Below are 17,987 nucleotides of genomic sequence, written 5' to 3'. Positions count from 1 at the left end.
GAATGTGTGCTTTTTGATGCTGTTAATGGGATTATGTTAGAGTGAGAGTAGATAAAGTGTTTGTTAATTATAAGATTAGGTTCAGGAAAAAGGTTCAGACTGATAAATTAACTTATATTTGTGTATGTAAACAGAGCTGTATTTGATGTAGTTCATAAATCACCAAGTGGGTCTTTGAAGTAAATATATATCTTTATATGTTCTTCATATATTTTTTGGGTGAGTAAGGGTTTCAATACAGTAAATTCCATATTTCAAATGTTATGTCATCCTCTACATATTCTTAAATTGATTTACCCATTTAATCTTTTCAATGTGATACATTTATCATCCAATTGTCAAGTAATGAATTTCCTCATTTCATATTTTTGACACATTTTGTTAATGAAGTGGTCTTTTACGTTATCTAAGTTACTTTCAAACCATCTGAAAGCCTGTCTGGCCCCTTCACATTTAACTGATGAAGCCAGATGCAATCCTAAAAAATGAGGGTGTGGATAGTTTCGGAGAGGGGTGCTGAGAGCTGGCTGGTAACCGATGCCATACTGTGACAGGATGAACACAACACTGCATTATTCAATTGCACCCGCCAGCCTCCTAAAACATTCACAATAACTGACAGGACAGTGAAAATACAGCATCAGTCATCACCTACCAAAAACTGTGTTCCTCTGATCCAGTCATGACAGACGCCTGAACCGCAAACATCTTCCTTCAGATTGTCAAGTCATGGAAAAACATTGTTTTGACAAAATGTGGTTCCACCTAATGGAGTGTGATATTGTGCAAGTTGAAGTGAGAGTTTATATATAACCCAGACATATTAGTCTTAACAAGTAAAACTTTATTGGAATGATACATTTTGCAAAATATTACTTTATGTATATTTTTTTAACATACTCATTGTGTTCTAAGGGTATCTGTCAAGTTCTCCAGAGGGTAAGATAGTTAAGACTGTCAAAGGCAAGGATATACAGTATTGTTTCCCAAAAGGTACAATAGACTACACAATCACTGTACCCAGGTCATGAGGAAAAGATTAATGTTCTGTTTTTGCTTTTTCTTTTTCTCACTTTTTTTTGAAAATACAATTAGAAAATATGAACGCAAAACATCTCAGATGTAAAAAGTGTTATGTTTGAATGAAGAGTGTGTGAAAACCTGATGAAGATCAAAGGAAAACACAGGAGAGAAACTCAGACCGAGCACAGATCAGTTGATAGTTTTTAGCTGATAAAAAGAATTAAAGACAACTGACAAGAAGTTTTGAGTGGGGAAACACAAACAAGAAAAAAATAAAAAAATAACACAGCATTAAGATGGTGGCATTGCCTTCTACCAACCAAGTCTGATTTAGTCATTAGTCAGAACATAAAGATATTACATGTGCTCTCTTCAAAGCTTTACATTATGTCTATAAAGTTTTAAAGAATTAGCAAAAATCAATAAATAGGACATTTGAAAAAGTGTGTGGCATGTGCTTCACTATTTGCAAAAGACTGGACGAGTTGGTTGGTGATCCACTGCATTGCTGAACGTGATGCGTATGAATGAAAGGTTTAAATGGTGACGAGGCTGTCGGCTGTGGAAACTAAGCTTTCTCTAACGTCGTCTCAGCTCCGAGGGTCGAGGGGGGGGGGGTGTCTTGACGTTGGGTTGCTTTTACCACATGCAAGAAAAACCAAGCTCATCAGAGAAATATGTATTATAAAGAATACACGTCATTTCCACACAGCATTGGACACATCTCCATCAGACAGTTCAAGACATTCAAAAAGGTTATCCTGCGTTTCATCTTAAATACATTAAAGAGACTCCCAAAAATAATTACTCAAGCCTAACCCGAATCATTTAGAGTCGAAAGAACATTCTCAGAAATTTCATGATACAAGATTTGACAAATAGAGTGATGCACATCAAACAGTTCACAGAAGCTTTTCAGTGAGATGGACAAAAGTCTAGCACCTAGGGGCTATGGAGGGTGGAGGAGGAGGAGGAGGAAGGTGGGGTGGGTGAAAGCAAACATCCTTCATCAAACCAAAACAATGTGTTCAGTCAACAAACCAGCAATAAGATTTGGTCTGTGATTGTCTTGCATCCACAGAAATCAACTTGGCAAAAAAGGGGGACAGCGTTAGGAAAGCTTCCTTCGTTTCATTTGTTACATAGAAAGCTAGAAAACAAGAAAACAAGAAAAAAACAAAAAAAACCACTCCAATCGTAGCGGTCCCCAAATTTTGGTTGGACTGCAAGTCTATGTGAATGTGTTATATGTAAGGTATATACAAGAGAAGGTGAGACGCACGAGTTCAGTGACTTTATCAGCAAACTGTCCTTTAAACTGAGTAGTGAACAAAAGCCAGAAGAACTTTCTGACATTTATCTGGGTCTCGTTCCATCTTCAAAACAGAGCAGCGGAGAGTCTGCTTTAATAGTTACGCATGTTATCCACCGTCTCAGGTACCTCAGCACGAGAAAAGCATAATGCTATGCCATATTTAAAAGTGATATTGTACAAAAATAACATGCACACTTTGTTGAAACATTTTGCTACTTTTTTGCGTATTAAAATCCACCACCATCAGAGTTACATACAGAAAACTTTGCAGTGTTCTCAGTTTGCAAATTTGGCAGAATTTATATTTGTTTATTAATGAAATTCTTAATTCAGTTTCACAGCTATGAGACAATGTTGAAAAAGATGGATATTTCATGTTTTCTATCATATATATATATAGATATATATATATGATGTATAAATGTACTATGAATTAAATAAACAATAGTCAGGAGTGTGACCACAATGTTAGTTGCTGCTAAATCACAGCTTTTTAACCCACCCTTGAGCACTAAATAACACACAAGCACAGAGATTGACAAAAAAGGACAAAATGATCACCAATAGGATTTTCTTTTAAATGCTCTAATAAATTCAGCTAAGAGAAAGACAGATTTAAATGCAGACCTCATGTTTACCATCTCTTACAGGTCCCCGAAAGCAGTAAGACCCTGATGAAGTTTACTGTGATAAATCATTATCTCGCTGATCACAGAGATCCCCACTGCTTCAGCTGCGAGCAGTGAGCGCATCATCATCATCTACCCAATAATCATGCCACACTGAGCAGACAAAGGCAGGCGCAGAGAGTTTTCAAGCTGTGAACCACAACGGGCACAAAGGCCATTTGCCACCATAGCCAAAGCTCTGCACCAATGCTTTCGACGCAGTTTTCCAACCAGTTGGCATTATGATAGGCACATCTGTTGGACTTGGTATTGCTTGGACAGATTCAAAATGGAGAGATGGAGTGTGGGGGTGACGAGATACAACAAACGCTCCTTGAGAAGCTTGAAGAGAGGGCCCGTTCAGGGGAGAAAAAAAAAAGGAGCCTATAGCAGATTCAGTACCTTAACAGAAAAATCAATGCCTCAACCTGCAAAGACTTAAAACGTGTCATTACACCATCAGAAAGATACAAGTCTAGCTGAACAGCCACAACCTATGTCTGTTCTCCTCCAGCCCCTGCCACAAACACAAGAGGGATAAATAAAACAAATAGGTAACAGTTGAGAAACAATCAGAAAAGGCAACACTGCTGGTTCTGCTGGATCTTTCTTCACTTTGCCTACATTTCCACTGGGGGGGATTTTACATTGTTGTCGTCATAACAAATAAGCAAGTTAGCAGTCCACCCTAGCGCTTCCTGTCTTCAGACCCCCTTTTACCTTCTAAATGCCTGTCTCTCTCGCTCGTTCTCTCACTCTTTCTCTCTCTGCTACTCATGGTTGGAATCTAGAACTCAGAAAACTCCTTTGCACACTTCTCTGTGAAGGAGACTCTGATTTCCTCTTCCTCGTAGTCGTCAAAGTTGCTCGTGTCGCCGGGGCCTTTGCACTTAGGAATAAAGGGAGCTTCCACCTGGAACACACAGGACAACAGTGATGAATGATGCGGTGTCGACTCATCGAGAGAGTCAAAGCCACATTATGCGTCATAATCAACTAGCCCACTATAATCGGTCCAAGGAGATAAAGAGACAATTTAAACACTTCAAATTATTTGGAGTTTTACACAGCATCTTAAGATGATTAAAATGGAAGTGAGTGTTACACAATCGAAAAAAAATCACGCTCAAATACATGGAAGTCTTTCGATTAGGCTGCGGTCACACTGCAGGACGAATTTTGTGAATATCGTCTAGCACTAGGTATGGTTCAGGGAGGAACCCACAAAATGTTGATGTGAATCCGGATCAGGGGGTGGGAATACTCTTTTCCACTTTCTTTAATGTTGCGAGATCAGGTGTTTTGTAACATTTTTGTTGATTATACTCAGAGAATAATTCATGGATCTTGCTGACAAATATCAGGCATGTTTAGGCAATTGATGTTTATATGAGTGTGAATTTTGGTGCAGATCTAAATCAAAACCTGGATCCAGTGAATTTAAATATGGTTTAGGAACGGTATCGTCTAGTTATTATGTGAACTTGTCAATTGTAATTCAGGATTTGTATAAATAAAGTTGAGTTTAATCCATCAGTTTTTAAGTTCAAAAGACTATTGAGAGAAATACATATTTTGGGTGATTTAGATATTTTTTCAAAAACTTCTAATGTATCGTCATCTCTGAGGAAGCACAGATGGTGTGAAATTACCCACAGATGTAGACTAAAGGCACTTCCACTGACCAAAGTTTCATTAAAAACATCTTCCGTCTGCCATTTTAATTTAAAAATGAGAGTTGGACACATTACAGCTGTGTGAAGGTTGGTCTCTCACCTTCCTCTGGTAGATGGCTATCCAATCAGTGGTGGCAAACCACTTGTGGCCCTTGATATCGTTGACTCCATTCCTGAGGTTGCCAAAGCGCTTGGTCAGGTCCACCTGAAGCAAATTTCTCAGCAGGTCCTTCAGGTCTGAGCTGAAGTGAGAGGGAAAGCGAACCTGCAAATGAAGAAAAAAAATTAAAAACTGTGTGAGTGTGTTATCAAACACAACTAATTTAGACCTCATGATATGGTTTAGACGTACGGCTGCTGGTTAGTGCCAGACTGTGAGTGATGTAGCTATAAGAGCAACTGCATTGATGACATTTTGCCCACTGATGTTGAATGTAAATGGGATTTGCTGGGTTTTGACAGATGTGTTTGTTTGCACCATTCTGTTTTTCTTCGGCCTTCCTCATCCATAAATCATTTTGGTCCACATGATGACAGATGTTTATGAGGTGCAAAAACAGACCAGCATAATATGACCCATGTTGCCAAGGTCAAAGACTCTGAGGGCACTTCTTTAGGTCCAATATTCTGCTGAACATCCACAGATGCTAGGGGCGCTGTACGACTGATTTAGACATTTTACACACATGTCACATCTCTCAGAACTTGAGGAAAATTTAAATTTGTATGTCACTAATGTACGTGCCTAGTGAACTGCAAATCTGTGGCTTTATACTGTTGTTAAGCGGTTGTGAGATCACCACAGCACATGCTAAAAGTTCAGTTATTTATATATGTTTCCAAAAATGAATAACCACTTGTAAATAAAGGTTTTTGATTCAGTTGATTTGTTAAACTTCCCTTGAAACTAATGCATTATGAATGAGATTCATCTTCTCAAAATAAAACATATTGACAAACAAATAAACAAAATTACATTTTAAATTTGTATCAATAACACACATTTTTTTAAAGGGAATGTGGGGTATTTTCATCTGTGTCCTATCAATTACATACAAAATACTCAGAGGAGCTGATGAGTTAAGAGCAGTTAATGTGTCAGACACATCACTCGTCTATAAATGGAGTGATATAAACGTTTAACACATTCCATCCATCATCTATACCGCTTAAAATGTAAGGGTCGCTATTAGAGTAAAGGCCAATTCCAGCTGACATTTGGTGAGAGGGAGGACAGGTCGCCATCTTCACTAGCCTCACGATTCGACAACGATTCAAATGCACAACGATGCATCACATCCACAATGTTCTATATTACTGCACATGCAAAGTATTATAGACTGTTACTGATATTACAAGTATGCAGTAATTTACAACAGTAAGTCTATGACAGTTGTCAGTGCTCTCCACACTAATTGACATTAATTCAGTTTAGAATTGTGTGCTGCAGTCGTCCACGTCCGAATCGCGATGAATCCAAGAATCGAGAAATGTCCACACCTCTAGTCAACATACAGAGATAAAGAACCACTCACTCTCCCACATACGGTCAATTTAGAGTCTCCAATTCACCTAACCCCAATCTGCATGCCTTTGGACTCTGAGAGGAAGCAAGAGTATAAGGATCCAGTGCTAACCACCATGCCGCCTTGGTTTAACAGATTTGAGAACATTATTCCGTACAAAATAATTTCTGTTGTTTCTTAAGAAGTATCCATTCAACACAGAAAGAAAAAGTTGCTTTAACTGAAAAATGTTTTACACAACCACTACAATTTCCCTTTACATTACTATTTTTCTACAATCAGTATGAATTATGGACTTCAAAACTAATTTTAAAGTTTTTACTTCATATACCATTACCTCTGTTGAGTAGCAGTGTATGATTGTGTACTGTATTGTAATGGCACAGTCAAACTACTTATGAAAATAAAACTAAGGGACTATTTAGGTAAACTCACCTTCCCTGATACAATCTTCTCGTAAATTTGAATAGGCTGGTCGGCAAAGAAGGGGGGGTAACCAGCAGCCATCTCATATATCAGCACGCCCAGGGCCCACCAATCCACTGCTTTATTGTAACCCTGGAAAAAACAAAGACAATACAGGGCGGTCAAGTATGTCCTCGAACAAAAATTCGAACTCAAACTCTATGATAACAGAGAGTAAGCAGCATATTGTACCACAGTTTGCTGCTTTGTAAGTAAATGAAATCATGTAGCTTTAACAACTCTGTCCTTCATATAAAAAGCAGTGCTGTTAACACTGGGCAGAACACTGACCTTACTGAGGATGATCTCCGGTGCCAGGTACTCTGGGGTCCCGCAAAGCGTCCAGGTTCGGCCCTTCACCCTTTTCGCAAATCCAAAATCTGTTACCTGAGGGAGAGAGGGCACAGTTCTGAGAACTAAACCACATAGAGAAACCATCACACAACAATTGTTGTTGATGAGCAAGAACGAAAAACATGCGATCCTTGCCTGTATGTAACCTTGGTGGTCAATGAGCAGGTTCTCCGGCTTCAGATCTCGGTAGATGAGATCCAGTGAGTGAAGGTATTCGAAGGTCAGTACAATCTGGGCTGCGTAGAAGCGGGCGTGTGGTTCACTGCAAAACAAAAATCAGCCGCAGCATTAATAGTCAACCAGCAGCAGTTGGAAATATTTAGGTAGAGTAAGCAGAAAGTCAATTCACCTGAATCTACCAATTCTCCTTAAGTGTGAGAACATTTCACCCCCGGGTACATACTCCATTATCATATACAGATTACTGTTGTCCTGCAGAGAGATGAGCAGAGTCTTACTTTGACATGAAAGACACACAAAAACAAGAGGTGCACATGCTTGGAGGATAAAAACACATGAGCTTATTTAATGCATACCTTAAAAGAGTGCTCCAGTCGCACCAGAAAGGGAAAGCTGACCGCTTGCAGGATACGTTTCTCGTTCAGTGTGTGCTCTATCTGCTTCAGCTTCACTACCTGGGAGGAAGTAGGCAGGAGGCTTATTTAGGACACACAGGTTCATCAGACATATTAGAACATGTAGAAAAAAATAATATAATTGGATACAGCAATTCAATCCAAACAGTTTTTAATGCGTTTCTTCCATTCCTGTATTTTGATCCCTACAAGATTTTGAGCCGGATATTGGCCGTCGCCAGTCGTTATGTGTGAACTCTTCAAAGATGCGATTCTAGAGGGTCACAGACACGCTTTCTCTGACTAGATTTCAAGCCGACTACAAATTTGCGACTACTACAGCCAATCAAAGTGCAGGGCGGGGGAGGGCGGTATAATGTCTGGAGAGCAGACATACTGGTTGAGGGTTTCTCTTAGTGAGCGGTCATGTAGTGTGTGAACCCCTGTCCCCAGTCAGTCATGTACTATGAAGTTAGCAGTAGTTTAGTCTGTACTTGGAATAATACTGACAAGATCCGGGACACTGTGACCTCTTTAAGTAACAACAAACTGAATATATGGCACGGTAGGAGACGCTATAAGTAGATGGTCACAGTCACTTCTTTCTTCATGGAGCTACTAGCCCGTGAGACAATAATAATACTGTATTATCATTGTATAAATAACACATTATTATCATATACAAAATGGATTACCCAAGTCAAGCATTCAAATGTAGTATTCCACCTGAATACAATGCTGCAAGTACTGTACCTTCTGTTTATCAAGTATTTTCATGGCAAAATGCTGGCCCGACTCTTTGTGTTTAACCAGCATGACTCGACCGAATGAACCAGTGCCTAAGGTCTTCAAACGCTCAAATTGGTCCAATGCCGCAGTTTGCTGAGGGGAAGAGGAGGAAGTCAGTGAGACAGACAAACCATGAAGAGTCCTACTGTAGTTTAACTATCATACAAAATGATTCTGCTGCTAAACATACTAATGTGTCGATTACAAGTATTCACAAAACAATTCCTGATGGTTTATTGTGAATTAAACCTGCTGACATTTTGTTCCTTGAGTGAATATTAGAAGTGCAGTCATTGTAGAAAATATATACACATGTCCACATTAGCCCAGCAGAGGGGGCAATGGCCCTATAAAAATAAATTGGAATTAATTTGATCATGTGCAGAGCTATTCCCATGATTCTGCCTGAGAGCAAGAACAAGCACATGAAAACAAAGTCTGGTTCATTCATTATGAAATGCATCATCACACTTATGTGCCTCTGCACACATAAATAAAATCACTATTAGCTGAAGGTACAATAAAATAATGTAGTTATGTGACAATGTACAATAATAAAATAAAATGAAAAGAGTGATTGGACAGAAAAAGAGCAGAAATTCTCATTTGCTCTTACCTGTGCTGGATTCTCCCATTTCTTCAAGAAATCTTCTTTGGCTTTGGCAAGAAACTCCTTCACTGCAATCAGTAACAAAGGGCATATTCATTATAAAGAGTTTGTCTGTTTAAAAAAAAGAAACAAGTCCAAACTAATAAGGATTTTGTGTAACAGATCAACCTAACCTAAACACAGAGAACACCACAACACTCCTGTTTTACAATCATGTGGAGGAATTTGTGACGTATTCCAATAATAGAGCATGATGCATGATACATGATACGTGTTAGCAGCATTACGATAAATAATGTGTCTATGATCTGATAACAGTCTGCAATCTTCTGCTTGGATCTAAACATCTGCTTCTACTCCAACGATGAAATTGATCGAGATACTGTAAATCCATCTGAATTAGAGAATTCAGCTCATGCTGAAGTTGATCTGAACACTAATACCGCTCATGGTAGAAAATACGCCATCTCACCCAGAGAACAAATTACAACTAGTCAATTCCCCGCTTTACTATGACCCACCGAAATGATCACAGCTGCAAAAAAATGTTTAGAAGCAACATAATAAAAATGAAAAGAGATCAGTAAAGGTATGAGGTTAAATAAACCTGCAACTGAGAGATTTAAAGCTGAGTGACTCCACTTCTTTGCAAAAACTATATTGAACGAAGAAAAGCACATTCACAATAGGGCTGCATGATATTAGGAAAACATGCAATATGCGAGAACGTTGTTTAATATCATGATGACGATATGACTTGCGATAAATAAACAAACAGTCCCTGTCTAAAGTCGCAGAGATCTGAATGCGCGCTGCTCTGAAGAAAGATTTAACTCATTTATATGATCAGTGTTGATATGGTGGCGTCATTTTAAACAAATCAACTTTTAAACTGTAGCGAGACAGAGACGTCAGCTGAGAGACAGAGACGTCAGCTGAGAGAGAGAGAGAGAGATCTTTTGCAATGCCTCTATTGCATGCACTGATATCGCGATATATCCTGCAGCCCTAATTCACAACTCATCTCCTACATTACACGGATACAGTATGACAGCTGTAAATCTGCGCTGTGCGAAATATCCTCAAAGACGCTACAAGCTTCCACAGCTGCAATGGAAGACATTGTGTGTTCAACAGCCTTAAGGGATAGGGGCAAAAAAGACACTTGCGTGACATCTCGGGTAGCGTTTACCAGAAAGCATGTGGGAGACTCTGTAACACTATGGGCTGTTGAGAAAAAAATGTGAGGTTGGGGGAGAACCGAACCATGAACATCATCTCATGATCTCAATACGAGTTATTGTCGTGACAGTTTCAAATGTGGGGATGCTTCTCTGTAACAGTAAGGATTGTGCGATCAAAGCCCGATGATTTCCTGGATTACAGGTGCGTGCAGAGTCAAAATATCAAATAGACAGCCCAGTTAACATGATCGATCCCAAACCAAAACAACATTTCAAAATTCTTTGTCCAGGTATCCACACTCTACTCATAGTGCAGTTTAACATGAGGCTACAAGAAGAAACCATCCTTGGCAATGTAAACAGACACATGTACAGCACATGCTAGTATAGGTGGACACATTTTGACAGCCTGACACACATGGTGTCATATGGAGAAGTACATTTTTCTTGCCCTTATCTTTATGAGGCTAATCCCAGTGCTCTGTGGGAACATGTAGATAACCAGTCCTTCCTCATTCTTCCTCACCATCTGTGGAGAAGTTTTAGGGACACTCGCTGCCCCGGCAGCTTGGGAAGCACTGCTATTTCTATACTGTTAGTCCAGGACACAAGGGGATCAAGGTTGTACTTTTACAATGTTTTGTCACAAAACAGCTTTCTTTACTATGGTTCATGATTACTGCAGCGAATGCCAGGCCAGAGCAGCGGAAAACTATCTTGTAGCGGCTTTGATTCAGATTATATGTTAAATATTTTTGGGCGAAAGATTTCACAAATGCAGTGTAAAGTATAAATGTGGTTAATGGCGATACTACAAAAGTATTATTTGTACTAATTTATGAACAATTGAAAAACCAGTGGAAACATGACCCCTCTCAGGATAATATGGAATGTCATACTAATCAATGGAAAATAGCAGCCTACGGCACAGTTAAAATAAAGCCAGTCAGCTGTCAATAGTGAAATTGCACTGTAATCTATTCATCAACTTTGTTATGTGAATATTTAAACTAATGGATTTTTGCATCGATAAATTCATATCAAAAAGTGGCAACATCTCAAGCATTTGTATAACCCTCAAACACATACACTGAAAACTAAATGAAGCTTAATCCTCATCCAGCAAATGTGATTTCCTGCTAATTCTCTAAGGACCAGCAGCTCCGACAATAGGATGAGAGAAAGCCAGCGAGAACAGCAGAGACCAAAGTTCACATAAACATGTCGAGAGCACTGCTGCTCCCACAGTGGAAGCAGACTGGTTACTGGGGAGAAAACATTTCCAGAGAAAGTTGCTCAACTCCCACTTAGAAGACTAAAATGGAGCTATTCCTGTCATAACCTGAAGCTGTTCAGAAGAAATATTTGGGTGCTGATGTAAGTAAATATCTCCATCTTCATCCAGACTTTATGAGGCTTGGGAGTGTCCGTTCAACACAATGACTCTCCTGTAACTCCAAACTCCTTACCATCTGGGATGACTATGGGTACCTCTGGTGCTGCTGCGTCTGCCGAGCGCGACCCAGATTCACTTGAGCGCGAGGATGACTCCCTCTTCCCTGCATGCCTTCTGGAGCTCTTCCTGTCACACATTAGCCCTGCAAAGTCTCCCCTGTTCTTCTGCCTTCCTCACAGTCACTGACTCATGACCTAGCCTCCCCCTTGGTGAGAACTTGGTTCAGATCTGCGGGCCCCGCGGAGCATCCAAAGAAACCAAGTCAAGTGTCCTTGCTGGCAGGCGGAAAGTCTTCAGCGTGTCCTGTGACTGTCACTTTTGCCTGGGACCTAGTTCAGAAAGTTGCAGAAACCTCCCGTGTGCTGTCAAACATAGCATGGAGAGCAGCGCTGCGCCCGTTACACTCACACGGATCAATTTGGACCCTTGCTTGGTTTGTATCAATATTTATTCTGCTCACAAAGTACTCTGTGCCGTTCCCTCTCATGTCAACCACACACGCAAACACACACATATGCACACACACAGAGGCTATATATTGATCTTAACAGGGGCATGATCATCAGGGGGAGGAGCATAAAACAGTAGCTGGTATATTTATCCAACCCAGAGAGAGTTCTATGGAAAACTAGGCCCAAATAAGAGACCCTGGAGATGAACAAGACACATCTAGATGCAACTAAAACTTTCCCTTATTAGCAGAACCAATCAGATGTCACATCTGCAACGAAAAACACTTTCCGACCTGAACATAAAAAGCAAAGCAGGAGCGCACAGACCACTGGGAAACTTTTTCCTCCCTGCACAAATGCACCAGATAATCTGTAATGCCAGTGTTGAATTGATCCTCAACAAAAATCAATCCTCCATCGCTCCCCTGCAGGGCCTCAATAGCCCCACTCTGACGCAGGAACAGAAGGGTTATATTAGGGCAAGCTGACCAACATTCAACTGTGAAGCGCGCCAAATCGGGTCCCACTTTACAGCAGGCCTTGTTTTGAGAGTGCACAGCCTTGTGTAGTGCCTAAGAAAAGTGGAACGTCAGTGGAAAAACAGCGCTGCATGTAATCTAGGAAGGTGTTTGCATGTGTGTAAAGGTGAGAAATAATCTACGCTGGGTAGATAAATTACTGACCAATAAAGGAGCAGAAAAACTGACAGATTTGAGCTGATTGGTCATCTTACACTTTCCTGTTCCATTCACATATATTCAACTGCATGGGGAAGACAGTTTAAGTACCAATATCTGTCAGTTTCATTGGGTGGTGATTTATTAAAACTGCTCAGTATCACTTCCCCCCTTAAATCAAACTTGGAGAGTCTCACTTTGGGACTTTCTATGTTGGTATGTGAGAAAAAAAAAGCCTAAAAATGTGTCTGATGGTGTCTCGCAATGTAAAAAAGGAAGTGAAAAAGAAAATCCTGAATCCACCCATTTATCATCTACAAAATTGAATGGGTTTAACCTTGGGTCAAGCCCCACCCCTCCACAAATTTTCATGGAAGGCCCAACTGTCCTCTTATGAAACCACATTTGAATTCACTCAATCTGGATTTATATTTGGATCTGCACCAAACTGCACACATGGTTATCAGTTCTCTAAACATGCCTGATTTCTTTCATTAGGATCAATGAATTATTCTCTCAGAAATCAATAAAAACGTTGAAAAGCGTCCCCATCTCACATGTTCAGGAAAGTGAAAAGAAATTACTGCTGGATCCAAACCAAACTTTAAATGGATACCACATCCTTCCATCAAGTTTCATGGTAATTCATTTGGATTTTTTTTTTTTGCATAATCCTCCTAAATAAAAAACAGACAAATAAATAACCTCCTTGGCGAAGGTAACGGCCCTTTGAAAATCTTGCAAGATTTCATCTTCATGCCTATATAGCTTTCGATGGTGGGAGGCTAAAAGTGACCCAGTTGAAAACAAAAACATGTTTCCCTGTGTATCTTCTGTTCCTCTGGGAGCCCTCGTTTCTGCAGAAGAAGTATTTTCAGCAGCACCACCACCAATATAACCTCAGCTTTAAAAGATTAAGGACAACACATACAAGGATTCACACGACCACCACACCCGTTGACGTGACAACCCGAAGGAAGCTACTGTTCCTTTTGAGATTACTGAACTCCATACTCAGTTTTGCTCGGCCTGCTGCTGGATTTTGCATCTCAGGATTGTTCCAAGGCAGCATGTTGGCTTGCCAACGGTACGGTAAGCTTATCTGAGCTGGCTGATTGGCATTTCAACCGTAAGGTCCACTGGTAATCAGTGCAGGCTTATAACAAAGCCCCTTTTTACTGGAGACAGGAAGTGATGAGCGATCCAAACACAAACCTGCGCCTGTTACACAAACCAGCTGCGTGCAGAGCAGGGGCAGGACGTGAACCACACAGATATTTATAGACAGAGGGAGTTGCACTTTGACAGGGTGCCACCTCGTTATATGGCCGAATCCAAAATGCACAACATTCAATTCAATAAAACCACTGTATCGCAGCTGGTTGTGTTGACGGTTATTGCTCAGTGTGTGAAAGTACAGGAAAATATTTCCTGGCTATCAAGCACTAATACAATCAGATGGATTTAGTAGAGCAGTGAGAAGGAAAATGAAGCCAACTATGTTGTAACAAAATTGTAAATCTGTGTGATTAGATAAGTTTATCATCACACTGTGTAATGGTTTAAGGCTGCCAGTGTTATTCTGTGCAGCATGGCAGCTAACTGACACATCAACAGTGACTGAGAAATGCTTTTGTTCTAACAGGTAACAAAGCAGAAACAGACAAATGGTGCTCTGTGTGTATACAAGTGTATTTGGATACATGGACATAAGCACACATACATATACATCTTGGCTTCTGGCCATAAATACCAATGTGTGCCAGTATAAATGATCTCTCCACCAAAGCCAACAGATACACAACCCATCGGGACATGAGATGAAAAGTACTAACAAACATCATCAAGAAAAAACGATTAACTTGATTATCTTCTAAATGTATGAACTTGAGCACAGCTTGACTGGCTCAGCTAGTAGGACATAGCATTAGCCACAGCTCCACCCCTAACCCACGCTCCTGCCCAGCTTCAGAATGAAAACTCACGCCAGCAGCAGGCCTCTAGCTCCTCCTGTGGTTGGTCGTGTCTGCCTTCTCCACTGCCTGTGTCCCCTAAACAAGGCCTGGTTCGATGAAACAGCCTTCCTGCCAGCCTGTGAATAACAGACATCGTAAAAGGCTGGAGGAAGCCAGCCGACAGTCTGTGTAGAGCCTCAACACTGCAGTAAGTCCAGTCGATCGAACAAAGCCGTAATTCCAGAGAGTACGAAACCAACAGTTTCTTCTAAGTCAAAACTTAAAGCTATCCACGCTGGCTGTGTTTAGCCCATGGAGCGGTACAGGCGATGAACAACAGTGCAGAGCCTGGGCTGGACCTTCCTTGCTCCTTCACTTCCTGCTGCAGTTCACAGTGTCTGTCCGCCCTGCTTCTTCCTGTGGGCCAGAAATCCGCTTTTTACACTAGAGCAGCGTCTCTCCGCTCATCTTCTCCGGACTGGAAAGTTCAGAGGAAACAGAGCCTGTGCACCTGAACCAGCTCTCAACACTCCCTTTCCATTTTCCATAGAAACCAAACTGAGCTGCCATGTTGTCCTTAATCTCTAGCTGCTCTGTGGAAAATTACACTCCTGAATAAGGCTCTGGACCCCTGGTCCGCATCTGCCTCAGGGGATCGGGTGGGTCCAGAGTGATCGGGCTGATAAGGACGTGAAGCAAACCTCCCACCAGCATTACCTCCTATGTCCTTGGTTTTAACCTTTCAATTGTAAAATTTCTACCACCACTAAACCTTATTAAAAAATCTTTGAGAAAATCTGAAAGTCATTGGCTTTGTTACAGAGGTTCCCAGATGGGTTAACATTACAGTGGGACTGAAGGCCATTCTTCACACCTACTCTCCACCAGCAGCAAGGAGCTGACACTCATTTTGCAGATAGCTGCTCAGACTTTGCACACTTGATCGTTACTTATGGTGTCGTGGATTAAAAGCATGGAAATGTGTCCTCTCCGGACTGGATGAAGGTGTAACAGGCATTTTATTGAGACATTACCCTCATGTTGTAGTTAATGCTGAGGTACATAACCCTAACCCTTCCATGACACTTATTTCATATTGTAATGAGCTAGCAATGAAAACAATATGATGGATGAGAAGCTAATCAACAAAACAAAAAGTTGCGATCGCAAAGGGATTAGTGACAGCAGAGCACACGTGTACATGGTGACACATACAAGTGCCCTTGTTCTAGATGCTGCTCATCACATGATGTTCAAGAGACTCCTCAACTCCAAGTTTCTGCCTGAAGAGGATCACCCTCATGCATCATATGACCAGGTCCTGGTGGTTATCCCCCCCATCACTGATAACAGCCGACTCCCCTCCAACTGTCTGAGAGTGTGTCCACATTAGATTAACATTCAACTCATCACTTACATCCTGATATATGTGCATCTGTAGACTTGAATCAAATGTCTGCATTGCTTAGAAAGCAGAGGGGGTTGTTTTGTTGTTTAAGTGGTTGGGTTACTTAAAAAGTGCAGAAGAAAACAGCCCCACACCAGGATTTGGGTTTGCAATGTTATTCCAGCCTTTCATAACCTTTTGATTAGAGGGAGGAAAAAAAAAAAAAAAACCTTCTGAAACACAAGAACCACAAGGAAACCTATGACTGTTGTATAAGGCCAGTTTTTGTCATCCTCGCCTCGTACCTCTCAATATAACCTGGGGCTTTTAATCACGAGCTTTCCCACAGAATCAGCGGGGAGAATGAATAACATCCTCTGCTGTTCTGCTGGGATGAACATGGTGTCATTGTACAAAGCAGCTCGGCCTGGAAGTTTGTGTGCGGAACGTGAAAGGCCACAGTTATCAGCAAAGTTAGGGGGGGGGGAACAGTGCAATGTGGTGTTGTTATGAAGGCAGCTCTCTGGGCCTCGGTGCTAAGTTGTACTTCTCATGTCTCTGGCAATATGGTGAACAGGAAATGAATGTCAGCGAGTCAATCCGACGACAGATGCAGGCAGCTGCTGCAGCCGCGGGTTCGGGGTACTCACCGCTCTCCATCTCATTGCCCTTCTTCGCGGTGGGCGTGTTGCCCATGGTGGCAGGCTGATGGTGGAGTCCCTGGGTCCGGGCTGACTTCTCCTGTACAAGTCGTGGAGCGATGCTACACCTCTTAGCGCAGTCGACAGTCTCAATGAAGCTGACAGCTAGCTACTAGCTAACAGCTACCATTATTGACCGATGGGTGCGAATGTGTTTCTTCCCCAATACTTTCCCCACGACGAAAAACAACCTCCAGCCAGGCGGGTATATCCAAGTTCGCAGCTAAAACTGACGCTTTGAGTTAGCTAGGCTAGCACGGCTGCTAGCAGAGATAACCAGTGGATGTTAGCTTGGTAGCGTTTAGCTTGTCGATTTCCAAGCGAGCACCGGCAGGTCAAGGCGGCACTCGACTGTCCTTTGCTTCCAGATAAGGCTTCGTTTGTCCAAAATCCAGTCAGGACCATGGGAGATCGTCGAAAGCCGTTTTTTCCGTCTGTCAAACGAGCAAGCTGGCGTTAGCTCGTAGCGTCCCTCGCAGTCGTATCCTGGCCTGACCTACCCAGGTGCTATCTCTTGTAGTCAGGCCTTTTCAGCTGAGACCCGGGAAACGAAAGTGCCGTCCGGGTTATCGGTTTTCTCCGCTGTTGCTTATGTCAAATGGATCTCCCTCCATTCATTCCTAAAGCAGCCGTCAAGTGCAATGGGACCGATCATCTGATAGTCGATTACTAAAATCAACAGACCCCCCTTCCATTAATCTTCAGACCGCAAGGGAAACTCCAGTCATCCATCTGGCTGGTCCCGCCTCTGACTGGCTCCGATTGGCTGCACTCACAGACGCTTGCGTGACAGAGGTCAAGACTCGAGCGCTGATTGGACGGGCGTCAACACGTCCAATCGTTGCATTGATGCGATTCGTCTGTTAATTTGGTCCCGCCTCCCGGACTTGCTTGTAGCCCAAACGCCCCAAACTGTGTTTTTATTTTATTATTATCGTCTTTAAATATAATCTGTCTGTTTTCATCAGACTCAGTTTGGTGCAGAAAATAAATATAATGGACAGATCTTGTAATGTTCATACAATTTGCATTGCAGTGTTTCTCAGAGCTAGTTCTGTAGCTTAGCCACCCCTTCTACCCAACCCATCTATGATTGGGTGTGACGTTAACAGGCTATTTTTAGTAAAATGTGAAAATACAAGGGTGTACTCACATTGTTATTTGTGTTGCAGAG

The 17,987-nt window shown here is 41.5% G+C and overlaps 1 protein-coding gene across 3 annotated transcripts; it reads right to left on the bottom strand.

Moving 5' to 3' along the window:
- Window positions 1–823: 823 nt before the first annotated feature.
- Window positions 824–17,576, bottom strand: prkacaa (protein kinase, cAMP-dependent, catalytic, alpha, genome duplicate a). 3 transcript variants are annotated; one of them, XM_035180497.2, is made up of 10 exons: window positions 16,763–17,576; window positions 9,008–9,069; window positions 8,356–8,484; window positions 7,564–7,662; window positions 7,377–7,459; window positions 7,163–7,289; window positions 6,965–7,060; window positions 6,644–6,766; window positions 4,783–4,947; window positions 824–3,919 (listed from the first exon to the last, which is right to left on the bottom strand). In XM_035180497.2, the coding sequence occupies exons 1-10, from the start codon at window positions 16,806–16,808 to the stop codon at window positions 3,794–3,796; spliced, it is 1,056 nt and encodes a 351-aa protein (XP_035036388.1). In that variant the 5' UTR covers window positions 16,809–17,576; the 3' UTR covers window positions 824–3,793. The 3 variants fall into 3 exon arrangements, with proteins under 3 accessions (XP_035036388.1, XP_047199790.1, XP_035036387.1); XM_047343834.1 differs by lacking the exon at window positions 16,763–17,576 and adding an exon at window positions 14,756–16,377; XM_035180496.2 differs by lacking the exon at window positions 16,763–17,576 and adding an exon at window positions 11,655–12,144.
- Window positions 17,577–17,987: the final 411 nt, after the last annotated feature.

This window comes from Hippoglossus stenolepis, chromosome 16 (genome assembly GCF_022539355.2).
Source record: "Hippoglossus stenolepis isolate QCI-W04-F060 chromosome 16, HSTE1.2, whole genome shotgun sequence".
In the NCBI taxonomy this organism is placed as follows: domain Eukaryota; kingdom Metazoa; phylum Chordata; class Actinopteri; order Pleuronectiformes; family Pleuronectidae; genus Hippoglossus; species Hippoglossus stenolepis.
This window is presented reverse-complemented; position numbering and strand designations above follow the sequence as displayed.

Bases quoted from the DNA above. Each gene is read 5' to 3' on its own strand.
- prkacaa (XM_047343834.1), bottom strand. From the start codon at position 14,879: ATGTCTGTTATTCACAGGCTGGCAGGAAGGCTGTTTCATCGAACCAGG. The intron at 7,460-7,563 runs GTATGCATTAAA...ATCTCTCTGCAG, and splicing joins GACTGGAGCACTCTTTTAAG to GACAACAGTAATCTGTATAT. The intron at 4,948-6,643 runs GTGAGTTTACCT...CTTCATTTGCAG, and splicing joins AGAAGATTGTATCAGGGAAG to GTTCGCTTTCCCTCTCACTT.